Genomic DNA, 14124 nt, shown 5'->3' with positions numbered 1-14124 from the left:
AGCCTACCTTAAAGACCCCAAAGTTGTAATCATAGATGGTGCATGACAGGTGTCATCCATGGAAAAGAGGGGACTCTATGTGCCAGTCAGGGACTCACATTAAAGAAGAGGTCTTGCCCCAAATCATGTGCATATAGATACCTGCTTCAATTAAACTGGCTACTGCAGGCATACTTATTTTCTTAATTTTAGAGTTAAAAAGTTACAATAAGCCAACTCTTAGTTTTGACATTTTCCTGCTTTATCTCATTTATTTATGCTCTAATATTTATTTCCTTCCTTCTGCTAAATTTGGGCTTGGTTTGTTCTTTTTCTAGCTCCTTGAGGTAAAAAGTTAGATTATTTGAGATCTTGCTCCTTTTTTTAAATGTAAACATTTATTGCAATGTACTTCCCTCTTCTATTTTTGCTGCATCCCATAGGTTTTGGTAATTTTTGTTTTCATTTACATTTGTCTTGAGGTAACATCTTTTTTAAAAAAAATAATCATTAAAAAAAAAAAAGAAGAGGTCTCGGCCCTCCATCAGAATAGCACATTTCTATGTTTTAATAAAATATTTAAGGTACATATGTAAAATTTGTTGTACTTCTCCTCTATATTCAATGTTTTGATAAAATGGCCACCTACCAATCCCATCATATTGGATAAGAGAGCTTCGACTGCATTTTTTTTTTTTTTTTTTTTTTTTTTTTTTTGCGGTACACGGGCCTCTCACCGCTGTGGCCTCTGCCGTTGCGGAGCACAGGCTCCGGACGCGCAGGCTCAGCGGCCATGGCTCACGGGCCCAGCCGCTCCACGGCACGTGGGATCTTCCCGGACCGGGGCACCAACCCGTGTCCCCTGCATCGGCAGGCGGACTCTCAACCACTGCGCCACCAGGGAAGCCCAGATTATTTTTTATAATATATTTTATGGTAAAATATGTTTCAAATTATATTTTTTAACAACATATTTTAATATTATGTTTTACTATATCATCATCCACATTTTACAAATCATAAAGTCAAGACTGATGGGCTACTGACTTGGCAAATTTATTTAGCTAGTAAGTGGCTGAGGCACAGGAATTGAAATCCAGGGATGCCTGAACCAGGGTCACTCCACTAAGATCAACTGCTCTCCTCTATTTCTTTTCTTTTCTTTTTTTCTACTTTCTAGAAAATTTATTGAAGTATGGTTGATTTACAGTGTTGTGTTAATTTCTCCTCTATTTGTTCTCATCTCTCTTCTCAGTGCTGAGAAGACAAAAGTCACCGTCCTCTTCAGTGCATCACTGATGCTAGCTTACGTCTGGTAAGACTAAGCTGCGCGAGGGGGCAGCTCTAAGTGAGCAGGACGCCCAGCGCAGATGGCACTTTCTCTGAGCGCCAGTGTAACAGGTCCACGTCAGGCTTGTGATCGGAGCACGGCAACAAATGGGAGCAGCTGATGAATGTGGTCATTCTACAAGCCAGTTCCTTTGGTCAACTCCACGGCCAAAGGTTCCTCCCCGTCTCCAGACAAGATGTCACAGATGAGCGCTTTAGTCCCAAAGGGTAGGAGAGAAGACCAGGGAAAATCCATCACTGGGACCAGAAAAACAGTTCTAAAGCGCACGCTTTATTAACGAGGGCTGGTATTATTCGTTTTGGTTTGGGGAGACTTAGGGAGTACCTTCCAGCTCAGAAACAAGCAGGACCAGTGGGCGCTCTCCCTGAGCATCTCTGCTACACTCCACATTCAAGCCAATGCCCACAGTCCTGGCGTCACCACCAGGCTGCACTGTCACCCTCCCCAGCTCTTTCTAAGGGCAGGATGCTGGTTGCCCCGAGTTACCTGCAGCTTGACGGACTCCGGTAATCGGGTCTGCAACAAGCCTTTGACGGGAGCCTCCTTGCTGGCCTTTTCCCCAGCCTCCACAGCCTTCTCCTCCACCTGGGTCACCTCCTCCTTCTCTGCTCCGTCCTGTGTGTCCCCACTGTGCTCCCCAAACACGGAGGGGTCGATGACAAGGAGGATCTGCCGAACATCGTCATCGTCAAACACCCCCATGACCAGCAGGGTTCCGATGAGTTTCAGCACAGGCACGAACTGGAACTCCACGGACCCCCCGACGGGGTCCCGGATGTGAGCCCCACTGCACCGCACTGCCTCCGTCAGCATGCTCAGCGCCTTCGTCTTGAGAAGCTCCAAGGGAATCTCGGGGCTCTGCTTCTGGTGTTCCTCGTTGGTCATGACGAAGCAGGCGGGGGAGAACCTGAACCCTGGCTTGAGGCATGTTCTCGGGCCCACCCCAGGGAGCCCATGCCTCTTGGACTCGTCCGGGTACAGGTGGATTTTCCTGGTGCTGCTGGTGATGGGGATGATGTACTCATTCTTCATCATCAGCTTCCTCTCCTTAGCGCTGGCCAGGTGGATGCTGATGAGAAGGTCATAGAAGCCGGAGCGCAGGAAGCCGGGGAGGTACTTGTTGTCAATGGCATAGAAGAGCTGGGAGAGGTCCACGTGGCTGCACAGGGCGTAAGCCACCCGGCTGTTTCCCAGGGCGCACAAGGCGCTGTAGAGTCTCAGTGTGTGGTAATGGAACCACATGAGGTCCTCCTTCTCGCAGAGCTCCAGGATGTCCACACACCTGAGGAGGAGACAAGCAATCAACCACTCCAGGAGGAGAAAACTGTGCCAGAATTCAGCAGAGCGCTGACCCTCGGAATCCCCATGCATCTCACCCGAGCCAAGGAAGGCAGAGAGGGTAGAAGCCTGGAGCAGTCTCTCACGGGTTATCGTTCGTCTCCCAGTTCTGGTCCATATCCCAGCTCCTGATAATCCACCATTTCTAACTATGAGGGTCTCAAAAGTCTGTAAGACTTAAAAGCCACTAGCTTACCAAATATCAAAGTCCCCACTATTAGGGAAAAACCCGACTCAGAACTGAAAACAGTCAGGTACATGACAGGTGACTTGGTCCTCTTATTTGTAGGCTCAAGGGGATCCTCTGTTTACTGATGTAAGAGCCCCTCAGAAGACGTAGCTAAAGCCCTCCCATCAATTTACCATCTGCCTCATCTATGGAATCTCCAGTTTACCATCAGCCATGGGGCTATCCTTTTCCTGAAAACAAACTCACACCCGCGCTCTTGTCCAGAGAGGAAACGCCTTCCAACCTGTGATGAGTTGGCGTAGTCAGGTAGCCAGTTCACTTTCTCCATCCTGACTGTAGAGATCTATTTGCTGTGTATTATTCCCTTGTGTGCGGGGGCCCGGGGCTCTGATCTCTGCTTAGATTTTTCCATTTTGTCTTGCTTCTCACTGAGAACCTGAGGACACTTTGCAATTGGCTTACTTGGCTGGTCTCCTGGTCTTTGCTGCTCCTTCCCTACACTAGCCTGCCCTTCTGCTGCCCATGACCCAGTGGAATACCTAAATGTGAGCTATGCTGGTGTCAAATACCTCCATCCTCTATTGCTTTATTTTTTCAGTCCAAGAGATCAAGGGGTAACAACATCCATAAAAATAAAACTTACTTAATTTTTTCTATGGACAGAAACTGAACTAGATTTTCCCTACACAATTTCATTTTTTCTCTCTCAGCAATCCTTTGGGTGGGCATTGATCTCACTGTACTGGTGAGAAGACTGAGGCCTGGAGTGCATGAGTAACTCACTCAAGGCCACGCAGCCAGAAAGTGATAGCGCTAGAATTGAATCTAGGCCATAATCCAGGAGCACCTCTGTTTTTTAATTTTAATTTTTTATTTATTTATTTTTTTTTGCGGTACGCGGGCCTCTCACTGTTGTGGCCTCTCCCGTTGCGGAGCACAGGCTCCGGACGCGCAGGCTCAGCGGCCATGGCTCAGGGGCCCAGCCGCTCCGCGGCATGTGGGATCATCCCGGACCGGGGCACGAACCCGCGTCCCCTGCATTGGCCACTGCGCCACCATGGAAGCCCCAGGAGCACCTCTTAAAGAGTGGGGACCAGGAGCCTGATTCTTGGTTCTCCAAGCAAGCTAGGCATGCCTCATTCTTCCCCTTCTTGCCATCAATAACATAGTATTTCTGAGCCACGCTAGGGTTTTTAATTAAACGCATGGAAATGTCCCTGAGTGCAGGTACTTGGAGCTACAGTGAAAGCCCCGTGGCAGGCACGTCACTGTGAATATCAGGCTGTTTCTGAGCGCATAATCAAAGCGGGGAAGGGAAAGAAGAGAAACCGAGGCTTCGGGGCAATCAGTAGTCATCTGGGGCCCTTTGCCAATGAGGATGATCCTCCTTCCCTTCTGGGTTTGCTGGGTACTGCTCCCCTGCCTCCCGGGCCCGGCCCTTCCTCTTTGGACCCCCCCCACTACCTGTTCTCCTCGGGGATGTAGAGCGCCATCATCTGTAGAGGCTCCAGGCACTGCACCACCCAGCCATGGCGGTCGCTCACCCGCTCCATCTCCACCTTCAGGAAGCTGCTGGGCATACGGCTCCAGAGGACGGGCTGGATGGTTTGGACGTCCAGCCGTGGTGGGCACTGCGGGACGGGGTTTTTCTCTTCACTCTTAAATATGGCTGCCGACAGGGGCATGGCGTTCTGGGGCAAGGCAGAAAGGCATCAGGGAGGAGAACACACGTGCAACACAGATATGCTCAGTGGCTGGACAATGCACCTGGCCCATGTTGACCAAAAGGATGAGCATACATTAAAAAGAGATAAATGCATCCAGGGACCAGCGAGGGCTTCACCAGCATCAATGAAGACCTGACATAATGGGTTATGTGAACATTCATTAATTCTTTCGGTACTCAACAGAAGTGGGAGAAGGGGAACATGGGAACCTATTTACTGTTGCATGAATTTCACATGGAAGTGTAGACGTTTGGGAGGCATATGAGAAGCAAGAGGTGACAGATTCCCGGTTTTCTCAGGCCCAGGCTTCTCCCCCTAATGGTCAGCATGTCCCCTCATGTCACAGACATTAGATGAGGGGACAGATAAATACCTTCAGCTTCCCAAGTTCAAACTGAAACAAAGAGGTGCTTGTAGGCTGCAGGAAGACCGCTGGAAACACCTTGGTATTGGGCTCCACCTGGAAACCAAAACAAATCCAGATGTTTGCCCAGAATTATAAACCCACAGGGGGCTAAGTCATGGGTGTTTCAATCAACACCCTCACTCCAACTTGAGCTGAAAGAGGGCAGTTAACGGGCTGCTGATTGCCCACTGCTCAGAGATTCCCAGAGACCCAGTGCCTAACCATAGCTACTGTCACTGCTCCCACCTTCAACACTCCCTTCCTCTCTCCACTCGGGGCTGAACAATCTCACGTCCTTTCATTCTCTCTCTCGGGTAACCAAAGTCAGCAGCTTTCTGCAGTGCTCAGGGGGACAGTCACAGGTGGGAGCAACCCACTGGCCACCGAAGGCAGTGCCTGTTCTGGTCACAGAACAAGCTGAGGCGCTGGCTCTTCACGGAGCACGGAGACCGCCCCCCCGCAGGCCCACAGCAAGCACCACCATCCATCACTCCTGCCCTGGAAGGTGACAAGGGAGGGTGGTGCGGTGGCTTCAGTATTCTTTCTCAAGGCACATGGGCGTCAGTCAGGCAAAGCCGGGGGGACCTACAGCAGAGCGTCGCAACCTCAGCCCTACTGATAAATGTCTCCAGAGTTGCCAAGTGTCCCTGAAGGGAAAAGTGCCCCCACTTGAGAGCCCCCTTTGCAGGCAGAGACCACGCGGCGCTCCCCTGGAATTACATGAAGAGGCTGCTCCTGGAGCCTCTCTCCTCCCTCAAAACCGTTCCCTCTCACTTGGTTCCTCTGGACTTCTCTCCACCCCTTCCTCACTCTCCATGATTTTAGTTCTTACATTAAAAGGTGCAGGATTCACCAACTGCCTTTTAGCTGCCACTGAGATGAGGCATGTGGACTGATTTACTTATGACATCAGGGGCTCCACTTATCCCTTGCTCACCTTGACGTCGGGCTTTTGATCAGACTCGGAGGACCACGGAAGAAGAAACGGAACTTTAATTCCACCAGCTAAAGTCCTTTGCCTTTAAGCAAATTCAGACATGAGGACATTCTTGCAACTCTCCCGACCCCGTCACATTAGGAGCTGTTGGGTATTGGGAACATACCCTAAAAGTGTCCCTCAATGAGTCACCCTCTTGTACAATCCCCTCTCCTAGAACCTGTGCCTTGTTTCCAGCAAACAGAATATGGCAAAAAGCGACTGTCATGCCCTTGATTGGGTTACATTGTAGAAGACTCCATCTCAGCAGATGGGAGAGGAAGATGGTCCAGACAGCCTCGGAGAAGTAAACTGCCATGTTGCCAGAAGGCCACGTGACAGGAGTTCCAGGGGGGTCTCATGGGGCTGAGAGTGGTTGGCCCCTGGCTTCAGCCAGCAAGAAATGGAGCCCTAGTTCTACAAATGTAAGCAAATGAATTCTGCCCACAACCATGTGGGCTCAGAAAAGGACCCCGAGCTCCAGAAAAGAATGCAGCCTGGCTGACACCTTGACCGCAGCCTTGTGTGATGCTGAGCAGAGGACCCAGCTAAGCTGTGCCCTGACTCCTGACCTATGGACACTGTGGGACAATAAATGAATGCCTTTAAGTCACTGAGTTTGTGGCAATTTATCAGGTGATAGAAAATGAATAGAGCAGTTTTCCTTTCTGCCGGGATATTTGTTACAGGCTTCTTGTAAATAATGAACTTCCTCAATGCATTTAGACATAAGAATTATAAACATACATTTTTATGGCTGGAAGTGACTTAAAAGATTGTCTGGTCCAGTGCTATCATCGGCTCACGATGAAGAGGCCAGACTGCTTAGACCCCAGGCGTGCACCCAGCACATGTCATTTGAGCACACTGTAGTAGGCTTATGTTTCAGATAAAACATTTGCTTTTACCTGATGCTTTAGGTACCCATGGATGATGTGAAGGGATGATGCCAGTAAAACCAACAGGTAGGGAGGGGGCTGCTAGAACTGCCTAGGCTATGTCTGAAATAAGCTTTGGTAAGGACATTCAACAATCATTTAATGCCTATCACATACCTTCTTTGTGCCAGGATCTGGGTTTATGGGTGAGAGACACATATGGGAAATTCTGATTTGATGCTGTGTGACTTTGGCCACAAGGCAAGACTCATCTCTGGTCTGGCCCCAGATTTCTCAAATACCCAACAGGTAACATCTAGAACAATGTGTGAACTTGAAGCAAGCAGAGGGCTGGCAGCTGAGAAAACTTCACCTGGACCAGCCAGGTGAAGAGAGAGAGAAATGCATTCAGCCAGAGGTTTTCTTTGCTGAGCTGAATTGTACCAGTATAGGGAGCGACAGGCTGAAGAGGGTGGTACCCTTTTAGGTCCCTCAGGAATGGCCCCTGCAAACTTCATAAACTACCCAGTCAAATGCCAGGGCCCTCCTCAAACCTCCATGCAGAGAGGAGGTCCTTGAAAGCATCTAGGATGGGTGCCCTGGGATGGGTTTATTTCTACCGTGCACACTCCCACCACGATGAACAACGGGAACGTCTCTTCAACCACTAAAATAACAAGAACACACAAGGGTGAGCTCCTGATGGGTGTACATAAGGAGAGAAACTGCAACTGGTGGTGTGGTAAGTGGAATACTAGACGGCCCTCCTGACCCCTGGGGTTAGTCCCCTGATCGTGTATGTCACGGGGCAAAAGGGTTTCTGCAGATGTTAGTAAGGCTACTGGCCAACTGACCTTAAGATAGACAGAATATCCTTGTGGGCCTAATCCAATTGTACGAGTCCTTAAAAAAAGCAGGTGTTTTCTCCTGCTGGGGGCAGAAGGGAAAATCAGAGAGAGTCTTGAAGCCCGAGAAGAACCAGATGCACCCTTGTTGGCTTTGAAGATGGAAGGGGCCACATGAGAGGGAATGTGGGCACCTCTGGAAGCACAGAGGGGTTGGCCAGCAAGAAAATGGGGACTTTGGAACCTCAGCCTACAACCACAACTGGATCCTGCTGACAACGTGAATGAGCTTGCAGGGGATTCTACCCAGAGCCTCAGGACAGAGACGGCTCATTCCAGCCGACACCTTGATTTCTGGCCCTGTGAGAACCTGGGCAGAGAACCCAGTCAAATCTACAGAACTATGAAATGATAAGTGGATGCTGTTTTAAGCTGCTAATTTTGTGGTAACTTGTTAGGCAGCAATTAGAAAACTAGTGGCTTCCCAGCCGAGTTGGTCAGTTTGATGATAAACACTTAGCAAGCACTCACTAGGTACCAGGTACCGTATCAGATGCAGCAGTGAACCTGAGAGATGGCCTCTCCCCTCAAGGAGCTTACATTCTGGAAGGGGAGGCTGCATTCTAATGGAATAAGCAATGAGCCCAGACTTGAGGCTGCCACGAAGTGCCATGGACTTTCTTCCCTTTGTGTTTAAGGTACCTTTTATCACTGGGTGCTATGTTTTGTCTTTGCAATGACAGACATTCTATTTCTAATCACGTGTGAAGGTCAGGGCATAGGAACTAGCCTGAACTGAAGGGTAAACCCCTCTCGTAAATCGGAATCTCACGGCTGGCTCTGCTCTCGGAGCAGTGTGGCTGGAGTGGCGGTAACTGAGGAGTATCTCTTGTACATACATTTTATTTCTCATTTCTCCCATGATTACCTTAAGTGAGACAGAAAAAGCTTTTCAAATCGCATAGCAGTATTTAACGGGGAGGTCTAGAAACATTGTCTGAGAGAATCCTCCTCTCATTCTTTTGGTTACTGGTCCTTTCTGAATGGAAAGCCAGTATATAAATATTGCTGCCCTGCTCCTCTTGAGAAGATTGAAAAATGAAAATGGCTACAGCTGCGGAATAACAATTATCCCACTGCTGGGAGCCCAGACGCATGGCTGGACACGTTACTGTCTCACAGGAATGAGAAGGGGGCTGGGTGGGAATGAGCCTCCCGAGGGTCCGTGCTCAGAGTCGTGACCTCCTCCCCATTCCCACCTCAGGGTGGGAGTGGGTTTGGACCTCTGAGCAGAGTCATCAGGATTTGTACGCAGATGGAGTCACGCCCGGCATCCTGGGGTGCGGGTGTCAACATGCAGCTCAGACAGCTGACCAGTCCCGTGTCATCCAGGAACTACTGCGTGAAAGATGGGATACAAACGTGTTCCGCTCTTTGTTGTCACATCTTCTCACCCTCATGGGCTGTTTCCTGAAGCAGGCAAGTCACTGCTGCCACAGATGCCACGGGCTATTTATTTATTTATTTATTTAGGGACCTTAAAAGTGATTAGATGCTTTGGAGCTCTCTGTAGCTCAGGGAGGACCCTTCAGTCAAACTCATTTCAAAAGTTAATGGGAAAAAGCTAATGGATTCTGAAGGACGGCAGTAATGTACACAAGCCTCCTCTCGGTACTGGTGGGGAAGGGAAGGTGGAATCATGAGGAAGTACCGGAAGAATACTTCAAAGCCTGGCTGTGCAGAGGCCTCTTCCTGGGAGCGGCTGGTGGGGTCCCGGTTGCTGGGTGGTAGTGATGATTCCACTTCTTCCCAGGAGGAAGTGGAGGTGTGCAGGGGGCTACCCACTGCAGGAGGTCCTGGAGAGGACCGCCACACCAGCAGGCCGTCCCTGGCCCCCAGGAAGGGCTCTGCCCATCTGACTTTGGTCACCTAACATTTCAGACACTTGCTGCCAAGGGGCTTTTCAGCCCAGAGGCCGTAACTTGGGGCTGATTCTGGAATCTGGGGTTTTAGCCATTTACACAGGAGCCGGATGCTTTTAGTCTGCTGTAGCTGGGTAAGCTTCCCTGGACGCTGCCTGCCACTGTCCTGGTCAGAACTCTTCAGGAGTTCCACATTTCTTCCTAATACCTCCCTACCTTTCCAAATTTGTCACTATGAACCATAACCCGTTCCATTCTGTCCATCGTTCCTCAAACATACACTATGCCCCCGTCTCCATTACGCTTCTTGTGCCATTCTTTCAATCTAGTACACTCCTCTCTCTCCACCTGGAAGAATTCTTTGTTTCAAAATCAAGATTTCTCTGTAATAAACCTTTACTTGATCACTGTCAATGGGAGCAGGCTCTTCCTTCTCTGAACTCGGATAACACTCTATCCACACGTACATGAGGCCCTCCGTTCCACCCTTGGAGTGTCAAGAAGGAACTTGACTTCCTAACTTAGCCTGTCTCACAGTATGCTCTGTAGAACTCTAGGCTTATAGATGAGTACTAATTGTTAAAAAAAAAAAAAAAAAGCTCTTCTTGGTTAAATAATATGGGAACTGCTTGGCTAGGTTTCTTTCTGAAGCATTTCTTAAAGTTTTCCTGTACTAACACTCACTGCGAAACTTCCAAAGGAGGATATAATTTGTGGCATTTCCCAAGCTTACTTGGCCATCAGAGATGAAGCTTAAAGGAGATTAGGCTTCTTGTGGTTAATGGCGGGTAAACCTACGTGGGTATAATTAATGGCTTCCCCAAGTAGTTCTGTCGAAGTTCATAGTCAATGAAAGAGAAAAATAAATTATGTAAATGCATTTTAAAGCACCCTGTAAAGAAGCCATAGTGAATGAGAATAACCTTTTATTGCAAAGGGAATACTCCCTGGCAGATGAATCAGTTTTTATAGGTCTATATTTTGAGCACAGAAGTTTCTTAAAGTGAGGAGTATCTCTGTTGACCTTTTAAACTTTGCATCTTATATAGTGTAGGTAACATGAAAGGCGCACAAGAAATATTGATGGAACCAACAAATAACCTTTTAGAGCCCATCACCAAGGAAAAGCCTTCTTATCTTCTAGAAGGATGACCAGCATTTCTGATCAACCAGTAAATGAGATCTTTCCCTCTCTGAACAAAAGGAAGTCCCTTTACTCTTGTCTTCCTAGATGGCACTGGACCACGTGGGTACATCAACTCCATGTGCTGTGGTGGGGATGCCACATATGGAGAAGACTGAGGAGCTGTGCCCTGAGCACCAGGCCGGGGATGCTGCTGTCACGGCCCTAGGAGCCGCCCCTACCTGGTAGCAGGTGCCGAGTTCCCTCCCGTTGGCCGAGAAGGACAACATGCCCATTGCCAGATCCACGAGGCAGCCGATCTCTAGGTCCACGTTGCTGCGACTTGCTCTTTGGGACGTGGCCACGACGTCCCCACCCCAGACCATGTAGCAGTTGCTGCGCTTCACACTAAGAGCCAGAGAGAAGAAAAAGCACAGAATCTGGACTGGGGGCGGTTTGGAATCAAGACTCAGGATTGAAATGCCCCCAAAGCTTCCAATGAAGCTTTCCAATCAGCCCCGAATAATTTTTTTTCTTAAATGAATTCACTCAGTTTAGGAATGTGGCACTCTATCTGCTTCACAGAGCAGAGTGTTCAGGCAACTTGTTTCCTGGCTCATCATCCATTCATGTTTCTGAAACAGATAATGGGGACGGTAGTATTGCCACCTTAGAAGTGGGAGATAAAGGTGCAGAGAGGATGACTACCTCAGGTGGACTTAGAGAGGAATTTGGTATAAGAGGCAGGAACAAAAGCTCTGTGTCCTGAGTTCCATTTCAGTGCCAGGGCAAAAGGCCATTTGACACTTGAGAACTCAGGCCCACATTCCCTAGGATGGCAGGCCTGGGTCCCAGGAAGATTTGCAAAGTAGATAAAGTTAGTCTCTGATGGCCTCCCACCTCCTTATCTGTACTACCCCCCCACCCCACCCCACCCCAGCTCCCTGGAGCCCTGCCCCCTGCACTCTTCACCACCTACCAACCTGGGTCCCTTTCTCAGCTAGCTGGCTACCACCCCCCAGAAAGAAAACTCCACCATAGGCATTTAGCTTTAAAAGCCAACTATAATAACTAAAAAGCCTTTAAAATCCAAAGCCTGTTTTTTTTTGGTTTGTTTTTTTTTTGCGGTACGCAGGGCTCTCACTGTTGTGGCCTCTCCTGTTGCGGAGCACAGGCTCCGGACGTGCAGGCTCAGCGGCCATGGCTCACGGGCCCAGCCGCTCCGCAGCATGTGGGATCTTCCCGGACCGGGGCATGAACCCGTGTCCCCTGCATCAGCAGGCGGACTCCCAACCACTGTGCCACCAGGGAAGCCCCAAAGCCTGTTTTTTTAATGGTAAGATTTCAAACCCTGGGTGGGCTTTGGAGAAGTGCTATGTGGATCCCCAGAGCCCCTCACGATGGCTGCGGGCAGGAGGCAGCTGGTATGTCTCTTCCTAAGCCCAGTCCTGGTGTGGCTCATCTGAGGGACCCGGTTGCTTAAAGTAACACCAAGTGATTTGTCTCAAGGCTAAAGGAGAGAGTGACTCTATACGGGATGCTAGAGCAGCCCCTTTAAACTTCCTAAGGTCAATCTGATCTGGCCTTGGAAAGCCCAGAGTTTGATTAGAATTCTCCCAGTTTTTTTCCGGTTCTAGAAGTTCATCACTTTCCCAGACAACTAGAAATCCCGTTTGTAAGCATTCCTTCACCTCCTCCCCTCGACTCTCCTCTACGCACCAGTCAGGCTGGTTTCTCAGGATGAACGCCCTCAGGCAGGGCCAGTGCAAATTGCTCATTCCAAAGAGTTATAGCCATTGCTAGATTTCCACTAAGGTTAAACTGTGGCGCTGTCATTACTTCTTTTCAGTGATTAAAGTACGAAGTACACTAACGACTACAGAATTCAATTAATAAGGTACAGAAGCTGCAGGAGTGTGAAGTGCCACGCTTTCGTCATATTTCAAAGGGTCCATGTTTGAAATGCCTGAAAACATCTGAAAATCGATCCTGTGTTTACTTATTGCACAAGACAAAGAACTAAGAGTTACTGAGCACCTGCTACCTGCTGGGTCTTACGCTAGGTGCCGATGTGTCAGTTAATTTTCACAATGAATGTGGTCACTGAGGCTCAGATAAAATAATCAGTCTGGCATGGCAGAGCGAGCAAACTGGAGCAACAGACCCAGCTGGGATGAGACTGTGCTTTTTGTTCTTTTGGCTGAAGAGCAAAGTCTGGAGTGGTCAACTGCTTTCGCATACTTTCCTTTAAACCAAACCAGATGCTGCATCTGGTTATAGCATCTACTCTGGGTCTCATAACATGATGAACTTTCAGTAATGGTAATAAGAGTGCTGTTTATTGAGTACTTGAGTTGAGGCACTGTTGTAGGCTCTTATCTATGTATCATCTCACTTAATCCTCATAACACTCTGTGAGATTAGAACTATTATTCTCATTTTATAAATAAGGAAATTTAGACCCAGGGGGGTTAAGTAACAGGTCCAAAGTCACACCTCTGGTAAGTACTGGAACCCAGTTTAAAACGCAGGCGGTTTGCTTCCAAAGTCTGTACTCTTAACCACCCACCAACAATGGTCCCCCAGAAAACAGCCATTGCGTCTGACCTCGGGCCACTGGCCTCTGATGAGCCAGTAGCATCTGAAGAGCAAAACATCCCTGACTTTGTAGGGATAAAGTTATCATGAGAAACAACTTATTACATTTCTATACAAGCCTGCCATATGGGCAAGGACTCTAGTAAATCTCACTTAGGTAGAAATAAGGCATGGTCTGCTGGTTCATTTCTGGGGCATCACTGGCTAAAGATCCTTCCTTGGTGGTAGTACCAATGGACCAGTGGGAGGGGATGGGTGTGCCTAAAACATTTTCCTTGAAGATCCCTAATTTCTATTCAGTGGTTATTATTTATAAATTTGCCATGTCTCTTTTATGTTCTTTATGCTTTCAGCCATTACAAACTTTTGGGATGAGAAGCTCTGAGTTATCCTGAGTTGCTGTGTGACGTGGTACATCTTCTTCTTTTCTGCAGTTGACTTCCCTCAAGCACCCAGGGATTTTTCACTGTCTCGTTCCTTTTTTTTTTTTTTTTTTTTTTTTTTTTGCGGTACGCGGGCCTCTCACTGTTGTGGCCTCTCCCGTTGCGGAGCACAGGCTCCGGACGCGCAGGCTCAGCGGCCATGGCTCACGGGCCCAGCTGCTCCGCGGCATGTGGGACCTTCCCGGACCGGGGCACGAACCCGCATCCCCTGCATCGGCAGGCGGACTCCCAACCACTGCGCCACCAGGGAAGCCCTGTCTTGTCCTTATGTTGTAGAAATTGGGGCTTGCCTAGAAATCACGGAGTCTGAGAGGGAGCCCGGGCTTCCCAACTGTCCATCTGTATCTC

At 48.8% G+C, this 14124-nt stretch overlaps 1 protein-coding gene across 1 annotated transcript in view; it reads right to left on the bottom strand.

Annotated features, from left to right (window-relative positions):
• RYR3 (ryanodine receptor 3) overlaps positions 1-14124 on the bottom strand; it is a 399907-nt gene that overhangs the window by 185848 nt on the left and 199935 nt on the right. The window contains exons 41-44 of the mRNA XM_032621721.1: positions 10978-11143; positions 4959-5045; positions 4323-4549; positions 1817-2612 (exon numbers count right to left, since the gene is read on the bottom strand). Of these exons, the coding sequence (XP_032477612.1) occupies positions 1817-2612; positions 4323-4549; positions 4959-5045; positions 10978-11143 (1276 nt within the window). The remainder of the gene's footprint in view (positions 1-1816; positions 2613-4322; positions 4550-4958; positions 5046-10977; positions 11144-14124) is intronic.

Source organism: Phocoena sinus, chromosome 2 (genome assembly GCF_008692025.1).
Source record: "Phocoena sinus isolate mPhoSin1 chromosome 2, mPhoSin1.pri, whole genome shotgun sequence".
NCBI classification, from domain to species: Eukaryota; Metazoa; Chordata; class Mammalia; order Artiodactyla; family Phocoenidae; genus Phocoena; species Phocoena sinus.
This window is presented reverse-complemented; position numbering and strand designations above follow the sequence as displayed.